The sequence below is a fragment of the Pinus tabuliformis genome, chromosome J, assembly GCF_031772625.1.
Source record: "Pinus tabuliformis cultivar Carrire ecotype Pingquan chromosome J, CPIR1, whole genome shotgun sequence".
Taxonomy (NCBI): Eukaryota; Viridiplantae; Streptophyta; class Pinopsida; order Pinales; family Pinaceae; genus Pinus; species Pinus tabuliformis.
In genome coordinates, this window is record NC_142295.1 from 1,626,590,433 (window position 1) to 1,626,615,961 (window position 25,529).

At 40.7% G+C, this 25,529-nt stretch overlaps 1 protein-coding gene across 4 annotated transcripts in view; it reads right to left on the minus strand.

Moving 5' to 3' along the window:
• The window catches only part of LOC149233725 (ATP-dependent DNA helicase homolog RECG1, chloroplastic/mitochondrial-like), a 513,467-nt gene that overhangs the window by 451,807 nt on the left and 36,131 nt on the right, over positions 1-25,529 (minus strand). For 3 of the 4 annotated variants that reach the window (XM_089379840.1, XM_089379841.1, XM_089379839.1), the window contains 6 exons: positions 20,410-20,519; positions 19,957-20,205; positions 17,465-17,571; positions 6,788-6,870; positions 6,306-6,441; positions 4,167-4,850 (listed from right to left, as the gene is read on the minus strand). In XM_089379840.1, coding sequence (XP_089235966.1) covers positions 4,167-4,850; positions 6,306-6,441; positions 6,788-6,870; positions 17,465-17,571; positions 19,957-20,188 — 1,242 coding nt within the window. In that variant the 5' untranslated portion in view covers positions 20,189-20,205; positions 20,410-20,519. The remainder of the gene's footprint in view (positions 1-4,166; positions 4,851-6,305; positions 6,442-6,787; positions 6,871-17,464; positions 17,572-19,956; positions 20,206-20,409; positions 20,520-25,529) is intronic. The other variant, XM_089379842.1, reaches the window with a different exon arrangement.

Below are 25,529 nucleotides of genomic sequence, written 5' to 3' on the forward strand. Positions count from 1 at the left end.
CAGATCAGGAGAAATCTCCAACCAGAACTATCTCTGCCCCGCACTGCAAGAAATCAATTCAAATCTCTCTCTGACAACTGTTGCGCTGCTCTTTTCAGAAATTCGATCTTTGATCTCCTACCCGATGTCTTTTCCAAATGCCCATCAAGCCTCCTCTTATAATCCTTCTAATGAGAACCAATGGCCCAGATCATTTTGGTTTGATCCTCGTCTTCTTCTAGAAGTTCTATCCACAGTTTGATTAATACCCTTTAATTAATTTAATTTCATATGCTTAGACTTAGGCACCTATTAAAGATAATTAATTATTTTAATAAAACTATCTCCGAGTGGAATTTCCCAAAACGATTTCTGGGTACTGTGGAATACATGTGTCCTAGCCTCTGCAAATTTTGAGGCTTAAAGCACATTTGATGCTACCAAAAATCAACACTTCCTCTTAGCGAGGAATGTGCTCTAGCAATGCAACCTGCTGAAGCATCTCTCTGACTCTGAAACATCTCCCTCTGCGATGCTGATGTCTGACATCGCTGCCCACCAACTACTGCGCAAATGTTGCATCTGTATTGTTGCTAACATTGCCACTGCCAACACTGCATATGTACTGCAACCCTCATAATTTATGCATATGTGGTGCTGCTGGCACTGCCACTGCCAAGACTGTATCTGCACTACAACCTTCTCCAACCGTTGCTGCTACTGCATCAGCAACGGAAAAACATCCAAAATTTCTGAACAGGTGTTCAACATGATGCATACGTTGTTGGAATTCTCACTATTGCTAGTCTTTGCGTTGACCCTCTGAAGCCTCTGCACTATTGCTGACTCTGCTCTGTGCCAACTACACTGCTACCAACTCTAGCTTTGCGCTGCTTAGTCTCTGGCACTCCTAGCCACTACAACTGTCACTCTGGCACTCCTCCGCATCAACTGACACTAGTTCATCCTGCTACTTCTGATCTGGGCTCCTGTATCAAGGTATTGATCCGAAAAGTGGACTCCTCAAGGATCATGCCCATCTACAGTTCTTTCGAACTACAGTTCTATATCACCCCACCTCTGGGCAATCATGGCAAAATCCTCCTCCTCGATCTGTGCGGATGCAGCCTTCAAATCATGCTTCTCATCCTTGTCCTTCTTCTTCAGAGGACACTGTGTAGCGTAGTGACCAAGTTCACCACACCGGAAGAACTTGATCTTCGAAACATCTTTCTTCTTCTTTCACTGCTCCCGCTGCCCCTTAGATGCGAGGGCTACATTCTCATCATCCTCCTTTGGCTTCGTCCTACCGTTGTTGCTACTACTATCAAGTTTGCACTTGACTAAGTCTCTCCTCATCTCTTCCTGCTGAAGAGCAGCCCACATTTCTTCCCAATTCAACAATCTCTCTCTGCCCAGGATGCTCTAGACAAACACTTGCCATTTTCCTGAGACTAAATTTAGGGCCAGCCTCACCATCTCGGTAGGCTGAGGTGTCGACCCCATAGTTGCCAACGAGTCTCAGACCTCCTGAAGCTTCGTAAGGAACGAATCAATGCATTCCCCCTTTTGCATCTGCGTGGATCTCATCTTCTACTCCAAGTACATCTTCCACTGCTCGAAAGATCCTTCGAACAGCGTGGCCAAGGCTTCCCACATCTGTCGAGTTGTATCCTTGCCAGCAATGTGGCACACTACGTGATCCCTCACCCCGTCGAGGATCAATCGTTTGGCCTTTGCCATCTCAGCCTTATACTTTTTGAGCGGATCTGGATCCACGGGTACAACCACCACACTGTCGACGTAGGTTTTGAGATCGTGCTCATCCAGAAGGCATGAGATCCTTGCCTTCCAAATCACATAGTTGGATGCACCCTCCAACCGATCCTGATCTCTCAACCCATGGGCTGCCATTTCTGCCAGTGAACTGCTGACTGCCTCATCTCTTCTCTATGTTGTTGTTGGGCTGGCCTACGCACTCCCTGCTGGAGTTAGTATATTTGTTGTTGCTCAGCAAATGAGAATTCGGACTTCTTCGTTGGAATTCCTCTGAGGAAGAATTCCCTCAAGTGTGTCTTCTTCTCCCCCAATGACGTTATTCTGCCAGCAACTGCTGCAAAATATCTGCATCCCAACTGAAGATCTACTCTGCAAGAAAAAATATGCTGCTCACTTCTGCCATTGGAAAGCTTCAATCTAGAAATCGAATTTCTCTATCGACTCACTCAGGGAAATCGAATTCTCCTCAAAACTTCGACTTCCTTGGCACACGAACTGCGTTGCATCTAGGGTTTCGAATTGTTGCCTCTGCAGTAATTTCAAACTCCTATTCCTTTCTGCTTCTAAGCTTTTTTGCTCACGATTTGTGCTCTAATACCATGTGAAAAATCGGTTACCCAATTCCTACTGCAACAACTGATGTTAATTCTTCTAATTGTTAATTTGATTAACCAATTTACTTGTTGTGTGCCATGGCAAATATAGAATTAAATACACTACAACCTACACAAATAATCAATTGGGTAACCAATTTACTTCTTGTGTGCCACGGCAAATATCGAATTAAATACACTGCAACCTACACAAATAAAAACTGTGGAAACTAAATACAGCACAGGAGAGAAATAATCATCACACACATCTACATAGTTATTTTTGGACAAATGTCCCCGGAAAAACCCAATGCGGGAAAACCGGTGCAGCAACTGAGGGTTTGTATTATTAAGCAGTAGTTTTCTGAATACAATCTCTGGATGCCTTGCTGGCTATCCAGTACAGAGAATATGACTGACAGAAGATTAGTGAGAAATACCTCACACTATCACTGGTGATCCCGACTGATCCAGCCATAGAATGGCTTGTCCCTTGTTGCCTCTGTGCAGGCCCAACGTCACAGCTTCTAGGGACAGTGTCACCCCTTCTGCTAATCGATTTGTCTCTGAGACTTCGATTATGTCCTGATGGTCTCACACCCCGGCTTTCAGCTTCGGAAATCAACCTCTCCAGCAAAAATGCATATCTCCTCAAGGCTCTGAGTCAGCCTACGTTGCCCAGCGTAGCCTCTGCGTTGCCTCTCCCAGCTCTCTCTCTGCCTCCTCTGCTAAGTATTCCCAGATCAAGAAAAATGTCCAACCGGAACTATCTCTACCCTTCACTGCAAGAAATCACTTCGAATCTCTCTCTAACAACTGTTGCGCTGCTCTCTTCAGAAATTCGATCTCTGATCTCCTACTCGATGTCTTTTCCAAATGCCCATCAAGGCTCCTCTTATAATCCTTCTGTTGAGAACCAACGGCCCAGATTAGATTCTCATCAATGGCTCAGATCATTTTGGCTTGACCCTCGTCTTCTTCTAGAAGTTTCACCCACAGTTTGATTAATACTCTTTAATTATTTTGATTTCCTAAGTTTAGACTTAGACACCCATTAAAAATAATTAATTATCTTAATAAAACTGTCTCCGGGTGGAATTTCCCAATACGATTTTTGGGTATTGTGGAATACATGTGTCTTAGCCTCCCTGCAAATTTTGAGGCTTAGAGCACATCCAATGCTACCAAATATCAACAGTTTTACCTCCATATCCTTAGGGGGGACAGTTCTTGCAACACTAAACTTGGGTTTTACTTAGGTTGGCCTTCAGCTGTTGAAGGTCGCAGAAATTGGCTAGTGCATCCAGTTGTCTCTGCAGGCCCTCAAGGGTAGAGGCCAATAAAACCAAGTCCTCAGAAAAATGGATGTTACTAATTTATGTTGATCTTAGACCTATAAATGCTTAACGGTTAGAGCACCGATAAAACAATAAACAACACATAGGAATGTAGACTTGGGATTGCATATGTCTGTGCATATATGGTGCATCTAAAATAACAATAAATAATAGTATATTTAATGTTCACAAGCCAACCACCCAACCAGATGACTCATATAACCATAATGCTACAAGCTCAAAATAGTTCTAAATGCAACAATGCTTCTGCTTAGAACAGTGACACTAGAAGCTTCCAAAGTAAAAGTTAACTTTCATCTTAGAAATATTATAGCAGCCTTCTCAGTACAGAGTACTGAGAGTTTGAAACTACATACATTCAGTTGCTAAATATAATAAGTAATCCAATTTTGAACTACACAAAAGAATAAAATTGTCTAAACTCTGAGCAAAATACACCATTTTACTCTAACATTACCGTGTGGAATCCATTCTCTTCCAGTTTACGGCATTGTGCTGGTCGTATTCCCTTTATAGTGTTAATAGGTGCATCAAGGAAGCAATTGACAGGAACAGTTGCTTCCATTACTTTACATGTAGACTTGCTCAGTAACATATTTTCATTGCCCGTGGCACTGCCTTCTAAAACTTCCTTCTGTACAGTTTCTGACCTGTTCTGTTTTGATAAATGCAAGTCTTGCTTATCTAACTGGAGTGTCCACAGATTTGGCTCAGCATTTGATACAGGGCAAGCAGCGAAAAGATTAGATTGGTCCCTAACTATACATTCAGTTTCTGTGATATTTGGTGAATCGAAAGTAGTGCCATCCACTGGCTGAGTAGATTTGTCCATGTCCTTAATGAGTTGACAATCAACCCATTCTGACTTCTCCTCAGCTGCACTATATAGATCCAATTGTGGGCTGCTTCCCAAATGAATAGACGAGAATTTCAGACAAGCTTCTTTCAGACAAGCTTCTGAAACATCAGAGTAATCCAGTGAAGATGGATACCCACTTACTTCATCTGCATGATGTCTAGAACTAATTGGCAAGCAATGTGAAGAACTTGGCCCTTCTTGAAGCGGGCGTGCACACTCTCTTAAAGCCCTTTCATGGAAAATCAAATCATCTACACTGCCATATCCCATAAGGAAGGACACCTGATTGCATGGAAACGAAAATTGCATCATCAAAATTACAGCTTTCTGGTGCAAAATAAAATCCTAACTTAAAAATCAGGTTAGCCTCTTTTCAGAGGAAAACAACTCTGTTTCAGGCAAACAAAAGCTTTTAAAGATGAAATTGAAGATTTGACACAATTCAAATTTTAGAAACGATTTGATAAAGAGAAACAAAACTTCTTTTTGCAGAAGACCCTGGAAAAAACATCATCTATATGATAAATTTCTACAGCTATCAAAGATAGTTACTACTGATTCGAGACAACAATGAAAAAAAAGAAGTTATGAATACATCTAAGGATCCCTATTTATGGAGCACCAGGAAGGATCAAATCTACTTAAGTGCAAACCTCTTTTAGAGTGCAAAATTTGGAAAAAAGTTGTGCACCTCGAGAGATTTGATCCCTCTCATCGCTTGATAGATCCAGGGTTTTTGTTTAATATATTTTTTTAGATACCACATGCCAACTCTATGTTGAGCGTGGTATCTGTGTGTGTGTGTTTAAAGTGTAACAAGCTCAGGATTGAGCCAACTTATTTTTATATTTACTTTGATTACTTTTTAATTTTTATTATTACTTTCTTCATTGAGCCGACATTAAGTTTTTTTATTATTATTTTTTGATCTAACGCTTCACTACAACATCTCCTCCATAGTTGGCTGTAGAGCGCCTCTCGGATCTATCAAGCATTGTGTTATAAATAAAATATATAAAAATAATATAACTAAATAATAATCAAACAATAATTAGTTAAATAATAATTAATTAGTGAAGAGGCATGTCTCTAAGGACATGACCGTTCGTGAAAGGACACCTGCCTAGGTATGTAAGCGGGCCCTCATTTGTAACAATATCATCATATCATATCTTATGTACATTCTTATATACATATATCTGCCCTATCATGGATATTCATATATTTCAGATCTTCTAAATATTCTGCTGCATTTATGAACTTTGTTCGTAACATTTGGTATCAGAGCGTAATCGAACTGTTCGTTACACGCTGAGAGGGATAAAATCTCTTAAAGTGCAGTCAAGGGCACCTACTGTATGTCATATGCTGAAATATATGAAAGGGAGTAGAATGAGGTGCAATCATGCAATGTTGGAACACATAGATATGATCTGTAAAGCAACTTAAACATTCACAGGTCTAGCTTGTTGCTTTCTAAATCCTTTGAAAAAATTATGTTCATTCAATGTCTGGACTTTGAGTAGGCGTATGAATAATGCAGTGTCTAAAGTAAAACTTCACTAAACCTTATTACCGAGTGAAAAGTGCATTTTGCAATTGGAAACATTTAAACCAAAATAAACAGCAATTATGACACTGATGAGACTAATATATGAGTGGTGCAATTCTGCAAGCTAGATGAACATAAGCACAGTAGGAACTAATATACCAAGAAAAACACCAAATCAAACATACCTTGTTAAGAATCTGCAAACGATCTGATATGCACAATCGAGAGTAGTTCTTCACTTCCTCTAATAAACTTTCAGCAGACTTATGAACTAAAGGAGAACATAACTGTAAAAGCTTTGAATATAGAAAGTTACTGAACCTGAAAATTACAAATGTTATAGTTCAACTTAGAAGTACAGCAAACAGAATATATATCAAGTGTCTAAAGACGGAGACAATCAGTAAGATGCTTGACACTTGCAAAAAATACTCAAAAGAATCTAGATAAATGCAATTCTTCCTGCAGTGGTCCAGTAACAAAATAGAGTTACTACTGTTAACAGAAATATAAGAGGAACAACAGTAACACAAACACAAACAACAGGAACACCTGGACCCCCAGGGGTGGATTTCACCTGCAAATCTAAGTAATGTTGGAAAATATCTCCAATAAACACCAGTAATGAAAAAATTATGCAGAAGGTTGAATCAAATGCTGCATTCACCTCATATTCTTCCCTTGAGCATCTCTAAAATCATTTTCTGCCTCATAAAAGATTGCACTTGACAAATGTTTATCCCGAAGAACCTATAAGAAGACAGTCAAGTCAACATTTTGACTACATTGGAGAAAGATATAAACAAGGAAATATCTAGAAGAAGATATATATCACATGATGGTGACAAGAAATTTCAGAGTATATCTCAAGTAAATTTAAATTAGTTTCCAAGATTAATCATGTTGAAGAAATTGAAATCCAAACATGTTCTCCCATTGTTCTAAACAAATTCTATCAAATATTTAAGACAATACAGATGCTATAACAAGACCTTGAAAAACACTAAATCCAAGCATAAAAATCCCTTGTTCCATGAAAGAATTATTCAGTTAGGGCTTTCCTGAAAAATATGCAGATGACGGAGAAAAAATTAAAAATTTTATCATTAGAGGTCACAACTTGAGAAGATGACCATTAAATTTTCACTTAAGTACTTAGAAGTTAGCGTTTAACTCAGAATAAAACGTAATCTAAGTGCTTTGAGCCTTTAACATCTCGCCTCATTCATCCCTTTGCTAATCGCATCTTGCATCTCTTTTCATCATAATAACATTTTCCTTAGCAACAATTCTCCATCCTATACTTGGTTCTAAATTTCTTAGCAAGATAGTTGACTCCACAAGGCACTGGTATCAAATGTCTAAATTTAATCCTTTAAAATCTTTTAATCTAAAATGAGTATTTGGTCACTTAACTGCGTCTCCCGGATTGGTTGGTTCCCAAAGAATCCTTCTTCCATGCATTTCCGTAGGGTCTACCCCCCTTAGTCTGCAGTTGGGAAATAGCTTAAATAGAGAGATTGAGGATCAAGGTGACAGCCCCCAATCTGAACCGTTGTTGCGGTGCCTAGACATTATGTGCGACAACAGGCTCCAAACCTTTTGAAGATATCTCTTCCTCAATCAAAAATTCAAGTGAAAATCAAGTAGTCAAAGCCCCCATGCTGAATGGAACAAATTTTGAAGTATGGAAGGGTAGAATGAAATTCTTTTTGATGTCTCAAGGTTTTGAAGTCTAGGATTCAATGATTTCTAGAAATAAAATAGAAGAAGAAGAATTCAAAGTGCATAATGCAATAGCAATGAAGGCAATTTTGAGTGGGCTACCAAATCCTATAAAGGACAGAATGGAAAATTGTTCATCGGCAAAGAGCTTTGGGAAAAGCTTCAAGATCTTCACTCTAAAGAATTATTGGTCATAACCTTTGATCCAAAAGATGATGACAAAGAGCATCAAGATGAACCAAAGAAGACAAATGAAAGCAAAAATGAAGGGACCAATTGTATAAAGGAAGATGATGATGAAGAAATCCTTGAAGTAGAAGTTGAAATAGATCTTAAGAAAAAGCTTGTAGCTGCCCTAGAAGAAATAAGCAACTTGAAAAAAGAAAATGAGAAACTCAAAAGGCAAGCACAAGATGGTGACCATGACCTTGACAAGACAAGGAAGGAAGTTGACCTCTTCAAGCTTCAAGTACAATTTGAGCGGCAACAGGTATGTTTTGCAATTTCACAACACCTCTCCAGATCATGTCTCTAATGAAGTGATACTTGATCTATATGTGCTTGGACTTACCATGAAGCACTAGATTCTTCGAAAGCTTGATGTAGCTTCGGTTATCGCAGTCTATCATGGTAAGTCCTATCTCGAGATCAAATAAACCTATGAGCATCTTGCGAAGCTAGATGGCCTCACAACTCATCATACTCGCTACCACATACTCTACCTTTGTTAAACTAACTGAGACTGAATCTGGCTTCCTATTGAACCACAATATCACTGTTGACCCCAAGCTAAAACAACACCGAGAAGAAAATTTCTCATCTACTGCACTCCCTACCCAATCAGAATTTGTATACTCTTGCAACCGTATTCCACCAACTCTGACATTCCTTAGTCCAAAATCCAATATGATACGAAGGTATCTCAACAAATGCTTCATTGCCACCCAATGAACCTGCCTGGGCTCCCCCATAAACTGGTTGACAGTGTTCACTGCAACGCATATATTTGGCCTAGTATTGACCATATACATCAAGGACCCATAAGTTGCCTCTACAAAGTGGGACCCACCAACTCACTCTTAGAAGCATCAGTATTCCTCAAGTTGGTGATCATAGGTGTAATCATGGGCCTGTAATCCTTCTTCCTAAATCTACTTAGAATCTCAATTGTACACTTTCCTTGCCTAAGGAAAATCTCTCCTAGTTGCTGCCACAACTCCAATCCCAAAAAGTAGTGCTTGAGCCCAATATCCTTCATCTTGAACTTCGAAGCAAGGTCCTTCTTGCACATCTCAATGAGCTTCTCCCCTCCTGTTAAGAAGAGATCATCAACATAAAGGACGAAGATGAGCAGCTCACCCTCAACAAGTACATAGTACAAGTTTGAGTCCACCTCACTCTTGGTGAAGCCCAATCCAAGAAGGTACCCATCAATCCTGGAAGACTATGTGTGCAATCCCTATATAATTCCATAAAGGGCCTTCTTCAATCTGCATACATGGGACTCCCTCCCACGCACCTCAAATCCCTGAGCCTGCTCAACATACACCTCTTCCTTAATCACACCATTTAGGAAAGCAATCTTCACATCCATCTATGTATCCTCCACCCATCTATGACCACCCTGACTCCTCGTAGTCCACTCCCTCCTTCTGTGAGAACCCTCTCACCACAAACCTCACCTTATACTTCTCGACACTGCCATATGTTGCATGCTTGATCTTAGAGATCTATCAAGAAGTGACCATTGACTTCCCCTCAGGCCTTGACACTATGTCCCATATATCGTTCCTCATGATGAAATTGTTCTCCACCATGGCATCCCTCCAAACCTGCTAATCTGTTACCTCCTCAAAAGTAGAAGGCTAGAAATAACTGATATTGCTCATCAAATCCATGTAGCTGGAAATATGGCCGATGGTCTACTCTACCAGAACATCCTGTTGGGAGTCTCCACATGCTCCTTTGCATCTCTCAAAGTCTACCCGACCAATCTTGACCTCCTTCTGGTAGAGCTAGAAGCAACATCTCGCTCCTCCTGAACTAAAGGTCATGTCCCTGCTCTTGTGTTATCGGTCCCTCCTCAACCTCTGGTGCCTCTCACTCACGCTACTCTACCACCACTAGCTCAATACCATGTGACCTCCTAAAGGTCCTACCCACCTTGAATCTAACATCCCTGTTGATGATGACTCTCTTTGTGAATGTAGACCTTGGAGACTTCACTGTAGCCCACAAAGATCCCTCTCTCAGAACAGGGCTCTAGCTTAGTCCTCTTCTCTGATGGAATATGAACATAAACTAGACTGCCAAATACGAAGGTGGGTCACCTCCAATCCCACTCTTGTAAAAGCCTCCTTAGGAGTCTTGTCCTCCACTTCCTTGTGAGGACTCTAGTTATGTAGGTATGCTTTTGTATTGTAGGCCTCTGCCCATAAGAACATAAGCAAGTCCTGATAATGGATCATTGCCTCTGCTGCTCCAACTATGGTCGTGTTATTCCTCTTTGAAACCTCTTTTAGCTAAGGGTTGTAAGGCACTATGATTTCTCTCTTGATTCCTACTTCCATGTAGAAAACCTTGGAACTCGTCGGAGGTATACTCACCCCCATTGTTTGATCTCAGCACCTTAATCTTCTTCCCAGTCCGATTCTCCACAAGAGCTTTAAACTCTTGGAACCAACCGAAGACCTCATCCTTGGTCTTTAGGAAGTAGATCCATGTCCTCCTGGAATTGTCATCTATGAAGGTCAAAAAGTAACTGAACCCTATGATCAAAACCACTGACATAGGACCACATTCATACGAATGCACCAAGTCCAATACTCCCTTGGACTTGGTCTCACTATGAAGAAAGGCTACCTTGGCATGCTTGCCAAGCACACATCCTTTACACACCCTCATGCTCCACCCTGATCTCCGGAAAACCAGTGACCATCTCCTGCAATAGTGGTAAAGCACTACAGGTAGATGTCTCATCCTCCTATGACAAATCTCACTCTGGTTATCACTATCATAACCAGAGTGAGCTACGGATTAGGAAGGGTTTTATCTTATGTTCGTTTGTTTGGGTAGCATCTAAACGAACTTGGATCTATGTGCTTGCAATTTCCCACAATCCATTTGCCATAAGAACAATGGTGATCCTCTCCTTCCATGGATTGAAATTTCCAACCCCCTCCAACTTGTCTTCATACCTCTGATTTAATGATGCCATATTACCATATCTACTTTAGCCACAAAACCCTCAAAAATAATTTGTCGTCAAAATCATTGATCTCCCCACTTCAAAGTTTTAAAGCTTTGATACCATGTTAAATTCTTTATACCAACTCTAATCTATTTTATTTCAGCAATTTAAATGAAACCCAGAAAATATTTATCTCAAATAAATTCCAGAATTGTTGGTATATTAACTTTGAAAATCATTTGCAGCGAAAAATAATTGCAGGAAATCAAACATGCAACAATAGAAACTTCACCCAAACAATTCTCTGTCACTTTCTTAAAATCTGGAAAATATGCGTTAGACCCACAGAGAAATTTCATTGTTGCAAGGAAAACTGTAACTCAGCCTCATACTGAAATTGACCTTAGAAATTCATTGTCAGCTAGAAGAAATCGGCCTGCAAGAATTTTCAGCCTATTGTGCGGTTGTTGTATGACACCCTTGTTGTCGCATGTGTGGGCTTGGCTTGTTGCTGCTGCACGTGTGGACTCAGCCTATTGTACCTAACCTCCTCTCAACAAACCCACCTTCCTTCTCTTGCTGAACTCGGCCCCACTCTCTCTCCAACTCAACTCCTCTGAATTTCTCCCAAAATATCCTCAACAAATTTCTCCTCTTCCTCCTCAGTCAAGTCGAGCCTCTCTCTTGAGAAAATCTCTTGCTCAAGTGCTCAACAATAATAATGTGTCTTTCACCTCATCATTAGACTTATTTAATGATCTCGTTAGGCCAAATCCCTAACCCTAGTTTCTTAAGTAATCAATGGCTAGGATTAAATCCTAAGATCATTTGAGATCAATGATTGAGATTATAGTCTAAGTCAGTCACTTAAATAAAGTAACTTACTTATCATTAGACTTAGGCCTAATAGTTCTCAATAATTAATTATTGAAATTTTCCTAAGTTAAAACTTACGAAATAAATCAAAAATCACTTACACTTTGCATGCAAGCACCCAAAGAGGCAAATTGAAGTCTTCTCTGTGAAAATTCCTATACTCAAGGAACCCCTACTACAGCAAAACTGAATTTACTTCTCCTACTTGATTTTATTATACATTATCAAGTTATTTTCTCAAAAATACTGAAGTAAATTACTTCTGCAGCCTACACCAATTTAATTTGATTACATGAAACAAGAAACTGAGCAAAGAACAAGATAAATAGGACATCATTATCTTTGGACAAAATAGTCCCCGGAAAAACCCAATGCGGGAAAACCGGTGCAGCACTCTGAGGGCTTTATATTATTAAGCAGTAGTTCTAAATACAATGTTGGATGCCCTCCCAGCAATCCAATTACAGAGAAAAATATAATGGCAGAAAACTGAGTGAGATTACCTCACTTCACCCGGCAGTTTCCAGTTCATCTGGCAAGAGAACTGGTAAACCCCCAGCGATCTATGCACTGGCCCTGCGTCAGCCTAGAGTATCTATCTCTAGGAGCTTCTGCGTCAACCTCTCCCGGCTGTTTTGGCAGCTTCGCGGCAATTCCGAATTTCTGCGTGAAGGCAGCTTCCCTTCTGCATTGGCCCAGCGTCAGTCCCTCTAAGTGTGGCGCTACCTCCACTGGTGGCTCTCCTCCTCTCTGCCCAGTATTCTCGAACTATCCCTGCCCCTCTGCTGCAATATGATCCCTTAGTTTGAATTTCTCAGCTTCCAAGCCCCAGAAATTTCGAACTCTAGATCAATTCGTTCTCTCGGTGTGTTTCTGAATGAACCCCAAGCCAAGCCTCCCTCTTATACTTTTCTCGTTGAGACTTCAACGGCCGAGATTAAGTCACTAATCAACAGCGTGTTGAAATTTCTAAGTCTATCAGTTAGAAATTTTATCTATATTCTTATGGTTTATTTCTCCTACTTGTTAATTACAAACAAGTTATTTAAACATATAAACATCGAAATAAACGCAATACAGTCTCAACCATCTACAGATCAACAGTTGAAAGAAATAGCAAACACACAAGTGACACCGTTATTTTTGGACAACTCATCCCCGGAAAAACCCAATGCGGAAAAACCAGTGCAGTAATTATGAGGGTTATATTATTATGCAGTCTATCCTTGAGTACAACTGGGTGCCAAACTGGCTCACACGACAGAGAAAAATAACTGGCAGTAATACCTCTCTATTCGGAAGCGGATATTCAGAAAATCTGCCCCACAAAACCCTCTCCAGCACAAATGAAGCACTGCGTCAACTCTCTTGGCCTTTGCGTCAGCCCTCTAAGGCACTGCGTAGCGTCTACAACCTTTTGCATCACTCTTGCTGCCCTCTGCGTGAATGACACAGACCCTCTGGCCTCTGCGCTGCCTCAGCTAGCCTCTGTGTGGCCTGCTCTGGTTTTTGCGTCTGCCTCTTTGCCTCTGTGCTAGTCTCTCGGCACTATCTTTGCCTCTCTGTCCAATACTCACTGCCCCTCGCTACAAACTAATCATTGATTCGAATTTTCTTAGCAAACCCCGCTCTAGAAAATCGAATCACTGATCACTATGGTGTATTCTCCAACTGACCCTCAATACTTTTCCTGTTGGTCCTCTAACAGCCGAGATTACATCTCTAATCAACGGCTAAGATTAGATTTGGCTTGATCCATGTCATTTGGAACCTTCTAACCTAGTTTTATATCAATACTCATTAATATTTTATTTTTCCTAAGTTTAGACTTAGGAACTCCATTAAAAATATTAATTATTTTAATATCTCCTAAACCATGAAGAATCTACCCAAACCATTTCTAGGTCTTGGAGATCTCATGTGCTTTAGCCTCTCCACCAATTTTCATGGCTAGAGCACATCCGATGCTACCCCAAATCAACACTCCCTCTTAGCAAGGATTATGCTCTAGTAATACTCCACACTGAGCATTAGTCTGATTATACGGCACCGGTACCTATGCTGATGCTAGGCCTCCCCGCCCAACATCCTCTGCACCGCAACATCCTGTACTTGCTGCCCATGGCCCTACCACTGCCACTGTTGCATCTGTACGGCAGCTCCCTCTGCATTCGTGCTGCTGCTAGTCCTTTCTCCCAACACTGCAACCCCCTCTCATCATGCTGCATCGTGCTACTGCATTGCAACCCACTTACTGAGAAGTAAGTAACTGATCCACACAACTACTAACATCCCTGTCAAGCTAGAAACACTCTCGATGTTGAAGCTCTCTCTACCGCTAACAAGTGCTCCCTCTACTGCCTCTGCGCTACTGCAACAACTCCCTGCATCTCGCACTACTACAAACCTTTTTGTGTCATCCTGCATTGTTGCAACCTCCTTTGTCCTCTCGCACTGTTGCAGCATGCTAGCTCTGCATTGCACAAGACTCCTGCACTGTAGCACTCTCTGCTACTTCATTCTATTGACATCCACCAGTGCTGCTACTTCTCACTTCGGGGCTCCTGTAGCAAGGATTTGATCCAAGAGGTTGGGTACCTCAAAGATTCTGCGCCTCATCGCCTGTAGTCTTCCCGACTACAGCTCGATGTCTCCCCACCTCTTCTCTAGAGGTACATGAGCACTCATGGCACAATCGTCATCCTCCTCTACCTCCTTTTCCGCCTTCGTTGGCATTGCCTTGGAGTTAGACGCCTCTCCCTTGTTCTTCTTCCTCGGACACTGGTTCGCATAATGATCCAGTTCCCCACAATTGAAGCACTTAACTTTGGAGAGGTCCTTTTTCTTCCTCTTCTCCTGCTTCCCCGCAGATACCAGAGTTGCATCCTCTTCCTCTTCCTTCTTGATCCGGACTCCTTTGTTGCTACTTCCCGTCTTGCTCAGCCATCTGATCTCTTCTTGGCGAAGAGCCGCCCACAATTCTTCCCAATCTGGAAGATTCGCCCTGCCTAGAATGCTCTGGACGAATGTCTCCCAATCCTCGGAGACTGCGTTTAGAGCGGTCCTCACCATCAACTCCTAATCCGACATGGCCCCTATGGAAGTCAGTTGGTCCCGGATCTCCTTCAATCTCCCGAGGAAGTGATCTATCTGCTCCCCCTTCTGCATCTGGTATGACCGCAGTTGATTCTCAAGTAACATCTTCCTCTGCACAGAAGTATGCTGGTACAATGTCTTCAAGGCGTCCCACATTTCCTTTGCCGTCTCTTTCTCGGCAATATGTTGGACCACATAATCCTTGACTCCATCAAGGATGATGCATTTCGCCTTGGCCATTGCCTCCCCGTACATCTCATTATTAGTCGGGTCAACTGGGATAGCCATTGTTCTCAAGGCGAAGGCCTTGATGCGATGTCTATCTAGAATGGACAAGATCCTGGCCTTCCAGACCACAAAGTTGGACGCCCCGTCCAGCTTGTCCTGATCCCTCAATCCATTCATGGCCATCTCTCTGCTCCTCCTTTCGTCTCCTCTGAGTCTCTACTTCCCTCTGGAAATTCTCTCTTCGACTCCCTCTAAGTCGCTACTTCCTGTCTAGAAGTTCTCTACTAGACTCCCTCTGAGTCTTGATTTCCCTCCTGGAAATCCGCCTACCAACCATCGAGTCACACCTCTCCGATCTCCTATGCACCTGCAATACCTATCCAGATTCATTGGCTAGAAATTTGCCTTAGTAGCGACTTCCTCTACCTTGGTTTTGCCCCGTTAGGTATTGTTCTGCCCAGAGCACCCCACCAGCTTCACTCCTCGCAAACTGCCCACAGCTTCCTAAGCCCTAGCATCGAAGGACTAAACCTCTAGACTCTGCACAATCCCGGCACTGGCTGAAATGCTCCCCTAGCCAACTGCGTCAACTCTCCTGGTCTCTGCGTGGCTCTGCATGAGCCTTTTTCTGCCTCTTCCTTAGCCTCTGCGTTGGCCTCTCTCTGGCCCGAACTAATGACGCAGTCCCTCTACGTCAACCCTTCTCTGCTACTTTCTTCTAGGAACAGCTTCTGTCACTCGGGACAGTTGTTTCTGTTGCAAATGATCTGCTTCTGCTAATGCTTTCAACTCTTTTGTGATCTGCAACCACGCTCAAATACCATGTTGAAATTTCTAAGTCTATCCGTTAGAAATTTTATCTGTATTCTTCTGGTTTATTTCTCCTACTTGTTAATTACAAACAAGTTATTTAAACATATAAACATTGAAATAAACACAATACAGTCTCAACCATCTACAGATCGACAGCTGAAAGAAATAGCAAACACACAAGTGACACCGTTATTTTTGGACAACTCGTCCCCGGAAAAACCCAATGCGGGAAAACCGGTGCAACAATTCTGAGGGTTATATTATTATGCAGTCTATCCTTGAGTACAACTGGGTGCCAAACTGGCTCACCCGACAAAGAAAAATAATTGGCAGTAATACCTCTCTATTCAGAAGCAGATATTCAGAAAATCTCCCCCATGAAACCCTCTACATCAGCCCTCTGAGGCACTGCGCAACCTCTACGGCCTTCTGCATCACTCTTGTTACCCTCTGTGTGGATGACACAGACCCTCTGGCCTCTGCGTTGTCTCAGCTAGCCTCTACGTGGCCTGCTTTGGATTCTGCGTGTACCTCTCTGCCTCTATGCTAGTCTCTCAACACTATCTCTACCTTTGTGTCCAGTACTCACTGCCCCTCGTTGCCAACTGATCACTGATTCGACTTTTCTTAGCAAACCCCACTCTAGAAAATCGAATCACTGATCACTATGGTGTATTCTCCAACTGACCCTCAAGCCTCTTCTTATACTTTTCTTGTTGGTCCATTAACGGCCGAGATTACATTTCTAATCAACAGCTAAGATTAGATTTGGCTTTATCCATGTCATTCGGAACCTTTTAACCCAATGTTATATTAATACCCATTAATATTTTATTTTTCCTAAGTTTAGACTTAGGAACTCCATTAAAAATATTAGTTATTTTAATATCTCCTAAACCGGGAAGAATTTGCCCAAACCATTTATGGGTCTTGGAGATCTCATATGCTTAGCCTCTCCACCAATTTTCATGGCTAGAGCACATTCGATGCTACCCCAAATCAACACAGAAAATATTAAAAACTTGACTTGATCCGCTTTCTAGAACATTCTCACCCATATTTTGATTAATACCCATTAATACTTTAATTTTCCTAAGTTTAGACTTAGGAACCCCATTAAAAATATTAATTATTTTATTAAATACAATCCGGGTGGAATTTCACCAAACAGTTTCTAGGTTCTTTAGAACTCATGTGCCTTAGCCTCTCCAACAATTTTCATGGCTAGAACACATCCGATGCTGCCAAAAACTAACATTCTCCATGCTAAGACACAAAGCTAGAAGAAGACCTTCTACAGCTAGAGAAATCAACAGTACCAATAAAAACTTATTAGACTCCTATGCATGAGACATTTATACAACATCACAGACAAGTGCATTCAAAATAAAAAGTAAATATATAGCACATACATACCTTACTACTTGATTCAGTATTCGAAGCTGAAACTATAGTGGTGTGAGCAAGCACTGTAAGATTGTTTGATTGATAAATCATGCTAGGCATGCTCGGTTGTATAAAACCTGTAAACGCAAAGACGACTGTTACTGGGATTGCACTTTATAAATGCATAGTATTTAATGAATCATGTTTAAGCAGCAACTTAAACTATTAATACAATCAACACCTCTAGCTACTTATAACCTTATAATTCCATGCATTAAATACAATATTTTAGTCACAAATTTAGATAAGGATGTGTCTGCATTCAGTTCTAAAGTAATGTCACTTATCTTCAATTAACTTGACGAGCTAATTTTGGTTGTCAATCTTAGCTTAGGAAAGTTATAAATTGAGCCTAATGTGAGGTGCTAAGACAGATCACATTAGCACAAGATTGAGAGAGGCTTCTCAGTGAGCGTGTATTGGGTGCGAGAGAGTGCAGTGAGGTCGGTGATCAGTGTTGTATTTTCTCAACTAGGCCATTATCCATGGTACGAGAGCCCAAGTAAGTTCTGTGATTAAATTATTAATGAGGAATTGGTGATTGAGCAAAAATTTGTTTATGTGTGTGTGATTCATATCAAGTATTTTTTTTGGCTTCTGCTATATTTTTATGAGGGAATCTGGTCGTGTATTTGTGCTGAGAACCGAATACCAAGTGTTGGGTTCTAAAAGTCTAACAGATAGACTGCAAGAAGCAAACCTTCAAGGTTGTAAAGGCCTGTTTGGTTCCAAGTGCGTTAAAAAGCTCTAGTAGCAGAAAGAAATCTACAATGTTGAGTACAAGCTACCAAGTGGGCAAACCTTCTCTTTAAACATATAATAAGCCTAAGCAGTGACAGTTGAAAAGTGAACATCAAGTGTTGAGGAAGTTCAAGTGCCATATGGGCAAACCTCTTTTTGATCAAATGCATAGAACTGACATGTAGGAGATCAAGTCTAAGGAGCCAAGTCAAGAAACCTAATTGAAGAACAAAAAGTTAAGGTGTACAAGTCAAGTGGCTATGATGAGGATTGCATGGTCAGATGACAACTCACTAAAGAATTTATTAAGGACCAAAAGTTAATGATGACAGATCCAAGGAACAACTTGGAGACATAGGCTGGTGCCTACAGTTTGTTGAGTTGGTGCTCAACTGGTGGGGATTGGTGTCTCCTGTAGGTTGGTGCCTACATTTGCTAAGTTGGTGCTCAGCTAGGGGAATGAAATCTCCTATAGGTTGGTGCCTATGAAAGTTGTAAGTTGGTGCTTACTTTGTACAAGGAAGTTTACAAAATATTTACAAAGAAAAATTGTATAAGTGTTTCTTATGTAAAGATATGTGTTTCATGATTTATGTGCATCAAATGTTTTAAAAGATAAAAATAGTTAAAAATAATGAAATATTGATTCACCCCCCTCTCAATATTTCCAAAACAGCTAAGGCATGGTGTGAATGCCAAGCAAACTAAAGAGGGTTTCCAAGTGGCGAGCGAAAAGAGAGAGTGTTTCCAGGGCGCGGACGAAAAGGAGGGTTTCCAAGTCATGGGCAGAGCTAAGATGGGCATGCAGAGGGAATTGGGCTGAGTAAAGGCGAGGAGAGATCAGGCCAAGGAAGGCCACAAAACTTGTAGCTCACAAACTCATAGATTTCTCAAAAAATCCTACTCTCTAATACCACTATTGGGCACACAAAAATGGAGTGGAGATTTACATAAACATGTGGTAGCTTTTTCTCATTAATATGATACCAGATAAAGATAAAAACAATATCTTGTTACCATTGGATTCATCTTCCAAGGTCTCTTAGACTCCCCAAGACTATTCATGTTCACTTGAGACTTTTTGTATTCCCTCTCAAGTGAATATTACAAATTTACCAATCCCTAAGGATTAGGATTGTAACAGACATGGAAAAATTTTATATTACTAGAAACAGATTTTAAGGTAATGGAAGACCAATAGGCAATAGCTATAAAGTATAAACTCTTATCAATAATGTTGATTGAACAATTTCAATCATATCAAACTGCCAACAACAACCTTGTTTGAATGAAATTCAAATAGACAACCACAGTACCAATATTGTTGTTGTTTACAATATCTTCAAGCAAACAAGTTTAGATGCAAAGTTCCTCGTGGATGTCAAACTGTTCCCAAAAACTACAGTTGAATTCATTCCATAAACATGTTTTCCAACAAAATATAGTCTAAATGTTCTTTTTCGTTTGCTTTATGCAACCAGTTTGTTAGACAATACTTCCTGTAGTTAAGGTAGAGAAAGGAAGTATGATGGTAAGAAGAGAGAAGTTTGAATCAGGAGCTCTCTCATGTAGTTATGGGATTGAAGGTCACTATGAGAACAGAGGTTCTGTTGACGCATGTAATCTGACTGTATGGGTACAACCTAGGCCCTTCTGAATTCAATACAATCTAACCATCACTGTTTAAAAGAAATATCATTTTATACAGGGAAGACACTCACCATAGCAACATTTAGCAGGCTGATATTCGAGATTATTTGTCCTCCCATACAAAGTCACCTGGCACCTTGAAAATGGTAAAGTGCCTTGACTAATAACAAATCCATTTTTATATAATGACACAGACCACATTCCTCCAAGAATATGCCTTCTTTCCAAAGTAGAATTATGTTGGGAAACACATATCCCATACATCCTTCCAGAATTAGATGCACCCAAAAGCACCCGTAGCATCTTGTGCAAGTTCAGCCCTGTAAAACCAGAAGCAAGAAATCTGCTAAACGTCACTTCAAGCTTAGACACAACTGGGAAAAAAATCACAAAGTGCATTCAGCCTTTGGTATGCAAAACATTAAGTTATAATAAGAAAGCAGAAACCTGGAAAAGTGAAACCAAAGCACCACAACTGCAAGAGTTGTGGGTAATTCACTATAAGGAAAGAACAGAAACCAAACCTTCGGTTTCATCACAGCTGCCTTCTAGCTTGCTTTTCACCTTTATGCTTAGGTTTCAAAAGCATAGTCTGAAACTTATTTGCGTCCAGGTTCTCCAGAGGAAGAGGAATCTGTAAACAAGCACTAGTAAATTTTGATTCTTACACATACAAAGAAAAATACAATAAAATAATCAGTCAAGCAAAGGATAGAAACAAGAGAAAGGTTACGAAACTGGCTATTAAATAGGAAATAATTGTCTCCAGCAAAACAAGCAATTCTCAATGTCCATGGGATATATTTTCAAAGAATTCACTAGCAAAATTTTGGTTGCAATGATAAGATATGGAATTATCAGAGCTGTTTGGAATGTTCTAAATTTTCTATTTTAGCTAAGTAATTACCCTTACATTTAAGTGAACATGCTCTATCCCATGCAGTGGACATCAGTCACTTTCAACTTGTTTTGGGATGATGGAGCTTATTCACCTTATAATAGATAATCCCTTTCTGTTCAGTTGATCAAGGAGAATTTTAGGGGCTAATATTCCCAGTTGGCTAATCTTTCATTTTTTTCCCAAATTCGATTGGGCAATTCAAAATGAATTTTCACACAAATTTCAGGGGTGGCAATCATGGGGGGGGGGCATCATTAGCAAAATTTTGGTTGAAATGCTACGATATGGAGTCATGGACTTATCAGAGCTGTTTGGAATGTTCTAATCTTTTATTTTAGCTAAGTAATTAGTCATACATTTAAGTGAACATGCTCTATCCCACACAGTGGACATCAGTAATTTTCAACTTGTTTTGGGATGATGGAGCTTATCCACTTTATAATAGATAATCCCTTTCTATTCAGTTGATAAAGGAGAACTTGGTGGCTAATATTCCGAGTTGGCTAATTTTTCTATTTTTTTTCCAAATTTGGTTGAGCAAATTCAAAATGAATTTTCACACAAATTTCAGGGGTGGCACTCATGGGGGGCATCGCTAGGAAAATTTTGGTTGCAATGCTAAGATATGGACTTATCAGAGCTGTTTGGAATGCTCTAAATTTTCTTATTTTAGCTCAGTAATTACCCATACATTTATGTGAAAATTCTCTATCCCACGCAGTAAACATCAGTCATTTTCAACTTGTTTTGGGACAATGGAGCTTATCCACCTTATAATAAATAATCCCTTTTTATTCAATTGATCAAGGATAATTTTAGGGGCCAATATTCCCAGTTGGCTAATCTTTCTATTTTTTTTCCAAATTGATTGGGCAATTCAAAATAAATTTTCACACTAATTTCAGGGGTGGCAGTCATGGGGGGAACATCACTGACCCTTGCGGAAAAATCGAAATGTCCTAGGCTTGGGGATTGGAAACATCAACCAACAATCAGGAAGAAGCTTACAAACTGCTTCAAGGGCTAAGCTTAGTGGTGGAAAAGCATATTCTGTAATTGGGGGATTCTACCATAGTTATTAAGTTGACGCACAAAGAAAATATGTCCAGCCAATTATAGACCTCCCTCTATTCTGGACAGTAAAACATGAGGCTGCCTTTCCATGGTTATGCATGCATGGCTACCTTCTCCACTGTTTGACCCTTCACCATTAAAGGGTTCCTTCTTCTTCTGTTCCCCCAATTTGTTATTGGCTAATTTTCCCATCAGCTCCATCATCACCTTCCGTCCCTTGGCCAAATCATTTATAATGCTAACCCAGCTGTTAAACTCCTAGGTTTCCCTGTCTCCTATGGTTGTATCACCTTTTTCAGACTGTACTCCCTCTTCTTCAACTTCCAGAACTTCTTCCTCCCAAGTAGGAGTGGATTCTTTGTCTCTGTAGCTCCTCTTATAGGTGATAAATCACTGGCCTTCAGTGCCCATCAAACTGCTTGCTATAATCTGCCCTTCAAACCACACAGTTGTCCAAGACCATGCTAGGGATATCTCAAAATTCTCTTAAAATTGTCTGAGTTTGATTGGAATTGTCACTAAGGTGTTTTGTCAAACATTTTGCATGCATATGGTTGTAGGTGCATTTCTTTTATATTTTCTTTAAAATAAACATACATAACTTACTATAAAGAAAACTTACATACATAAAGATACACTATGAAATACTTCAAACAGCAGTATATGTTGATTTTTTGTAGCATCGGATGTGCTCTAAGCCTCAAAATTTGCAGGGAGGCTAGGACACGTATTCCAGAATACCCAGAAATCATTTTGGGAAATTCCACTCGGCGATAGTATTATTAAAATAATTAATTATTTTTAATGGATGCCTAAGTCTAAACTTAGGAAATTAAAATAATTAAAGGGTATTAATAAAATTGGGTGTGAATCTTCTAGAAAAAAAGATGGAGATCAAGTCAATATGATATGAGCCATTGATTAGAATTTAATCTGGGTCGTTGATTATTCAACGAGAAGATTATAAGGAGGACTTCGATGGGCATTTGGAAGACACACCAAGCAGATACTCAGGTGCCCAAGTAGATCGATTTTCTCACTAGTTGAAGTTCGACAAGAGGAAATCGAATCAGAGGGTGAGTCAGGTGAGAGAGAGAAGGTATCAACGATAGTCGATAGTGCAGGAAACAACAAGAAGAGGCAACACAGAAGAGGGACGCAGATCACCCACGCAGAGGCAGTGACGCAGTGTGGCTAGCGTGAGGGCAGCAAGTCCTCTCAGGTGTCAGAAATTCATTGTGGAGTGGAGAAATTTGTTTGTAAAATTTCTCTCAGTGATTCTTCTTCTATTCTGCTATTCGTAGATTGTACATGAGATTTTGCTGAAGAATAATAAAAGAAACCCTCATCTGCTGCACTGGTTTTCCCACATTGGGTTTTTCCGGGGACAATTGTCCAAAAATAACTGTGTTAATGTGTTATTGTTGTGCTAGTATTTTCCTTACATTTATTTTCCGCAATAATTAATTTGTGAAGACTGCAGTGTATGTATTTCAATATTTGTCGTAGACAACTGCAAATAATTTGTTTCAGTAAATTAACAAATAGAAGAAATATTATCAATTGTTGCAGTAGGATTTGGAATTTCCAAATTTTCACATGGTATCAGAGCATAGACAGGAGGCAGGAGAGATCTAGTGCAAAAGAAAAGGGAACAGCGTAGCACTGCAAAGCAGTTGCTCGAAGCCCCCAGAAGGTTGCGTAGTCTTTGGGCCAAGCAGGTAAGATTTCGAGGGAGAGTTAATTCTCTGAGTGAGTCGACAGAGAATCAATCTCCAGATCGAAGGGTTGTCAGAGGCAGAGGGAGCAACTGTGGTTCTTTTGCAGAGCAGAAATCCAACTAAAACGCAGTGTCTTGCAGTAGTAAGTACAGCGTTGAGAAGGAGAATAGCACGAAACAACATGGATAGTCAAGATGTATTATCTTCCAAATTGGAAGAAGAATTTGCATGTTTGTCAAGTTCAGCATCAGCAAGTGTTTGGTATATTGATAGCGGGGCTTCAGCTCACATGACTGGAGTACAAGAGTACTTCTCTAGCTATCAAGAAGAGCAGATGGACTTCCAGATCACTATGGGAAACAGAACGAAGTGTACTCCAGTAGGGAGAGGCACCATAGCGTTTCAGACGGAAGCAGGAACCAACGTAAGAGCCCTAATGTGTTGCATGTGTCAGGGTTAGGAATGAATCTGATTTCAGTGTCCCAATTACAGGACAAGGGGTACAATGTATACTTCATTGGAAGGAAGGTGTATGTCAAACATCCCAACTGGAAGAAGAAGAGACAAATTGGAGCTTGAAGCAACAGATTGTATAGATTGCAGCTCGAATCTCCAATGGCACTGATAGGCAGTAATCATAATGGTGAAAAGGAACTGAATGAACTATGGCACAAGCGAATGGGACACTTACACCATGGAGCACTGAGGATGCTCAGAGAGACTGTTACAGGAGTTCCAATCCTCAATACTGAGCATGATGATGTATGCAGAGGATGCGTACTAGGGAAATACGCTAAGGCAGCTTTTCCCAGAAGTGACAACAGAGCAAGAGGTATGTTGGGATTGATAAACTCAGATATTTGTGGCCCGATGTCCACAGAAGCTCTTAGCGATGGCGAGTACTTTGTCACCTTTATTGATGATCACTCTAGAAAACCCTGGATCTATTTCTTAAAGACCAAGGATGAGGTCTTTGATCAGTGTAGAGAGTTTAAGGCTCTTGTAGAAAACATGACAGTGAAAAAGATAAAGGTATTGAGTTCAGATAATGGTGGAGAATATATGATATAAAAACTTCACAGATTTTTGCGCAAAGGAGGGCATCAAAAGAGAGTGGACAGCTCCATACAATCCACAGCAGAACGGAGTAGCGGAGTGGAAGAATAGAACAATTGTCGAGGCAGCAAAGGCTATGTTGTATGACCAGGGCTTGCCTAGATTCTTATGGGCTGAGGCATGCAACATACCAGTGTATATCCAGAATAGAACTCCTCACAGAGCATTGGGGAAGAAAACGCACAGGGAAAAAACCGGAGGTGATTCATCTTAGGATATTCGAAAGTGTGGCATTTTTTCACATTCCAGACGAGAAGCGTAGTAAGCTGGATCAGACTGCAGAAAAGGGGTACCTCGTAGGGTATAGCGAGACCTCAAAAGCATACAGAATCTACATTCCAAGTAGTAGGAAAATTGTAGTAAGACGAGATGCAAAGTTCATGGAAGATAGAGCTTTCAAAAAATCTCGAGAGATGCCAGCAGAAGATCAGTCAGCAGATGTTCCATTAGTCCAACAGCAGCAGGGGCAGCAGGAAGGACAAGCAGGAGGACAGATATCAAGATCAAGTACCATAACCAGCACCAGTATTTCCTCAGGAGTAGGAGATCCAGGTAGTTCTCAGCAGATGGAACAGCAAGAACAGGAGGAGGATTTGATTGAGCCTCCCACCACCAGTGGTATAACCCGCAGGGAAGTACAGTAGATGCTGAGGGACGCTGAGTAGTTTGTTGGAGCTCCTAGAATTGACAAGAGGCGGCGTAGACAACCTGACAGGTACCAAGTAGCACAGGTTGAAGAACCCTCCAGTTTTTAGGAAGTCGTACAACACTAAGTTTGGGTAGATGCCATGGTAGAAGAATACAGTTCTATCATGATGAATGATGTTTGGGA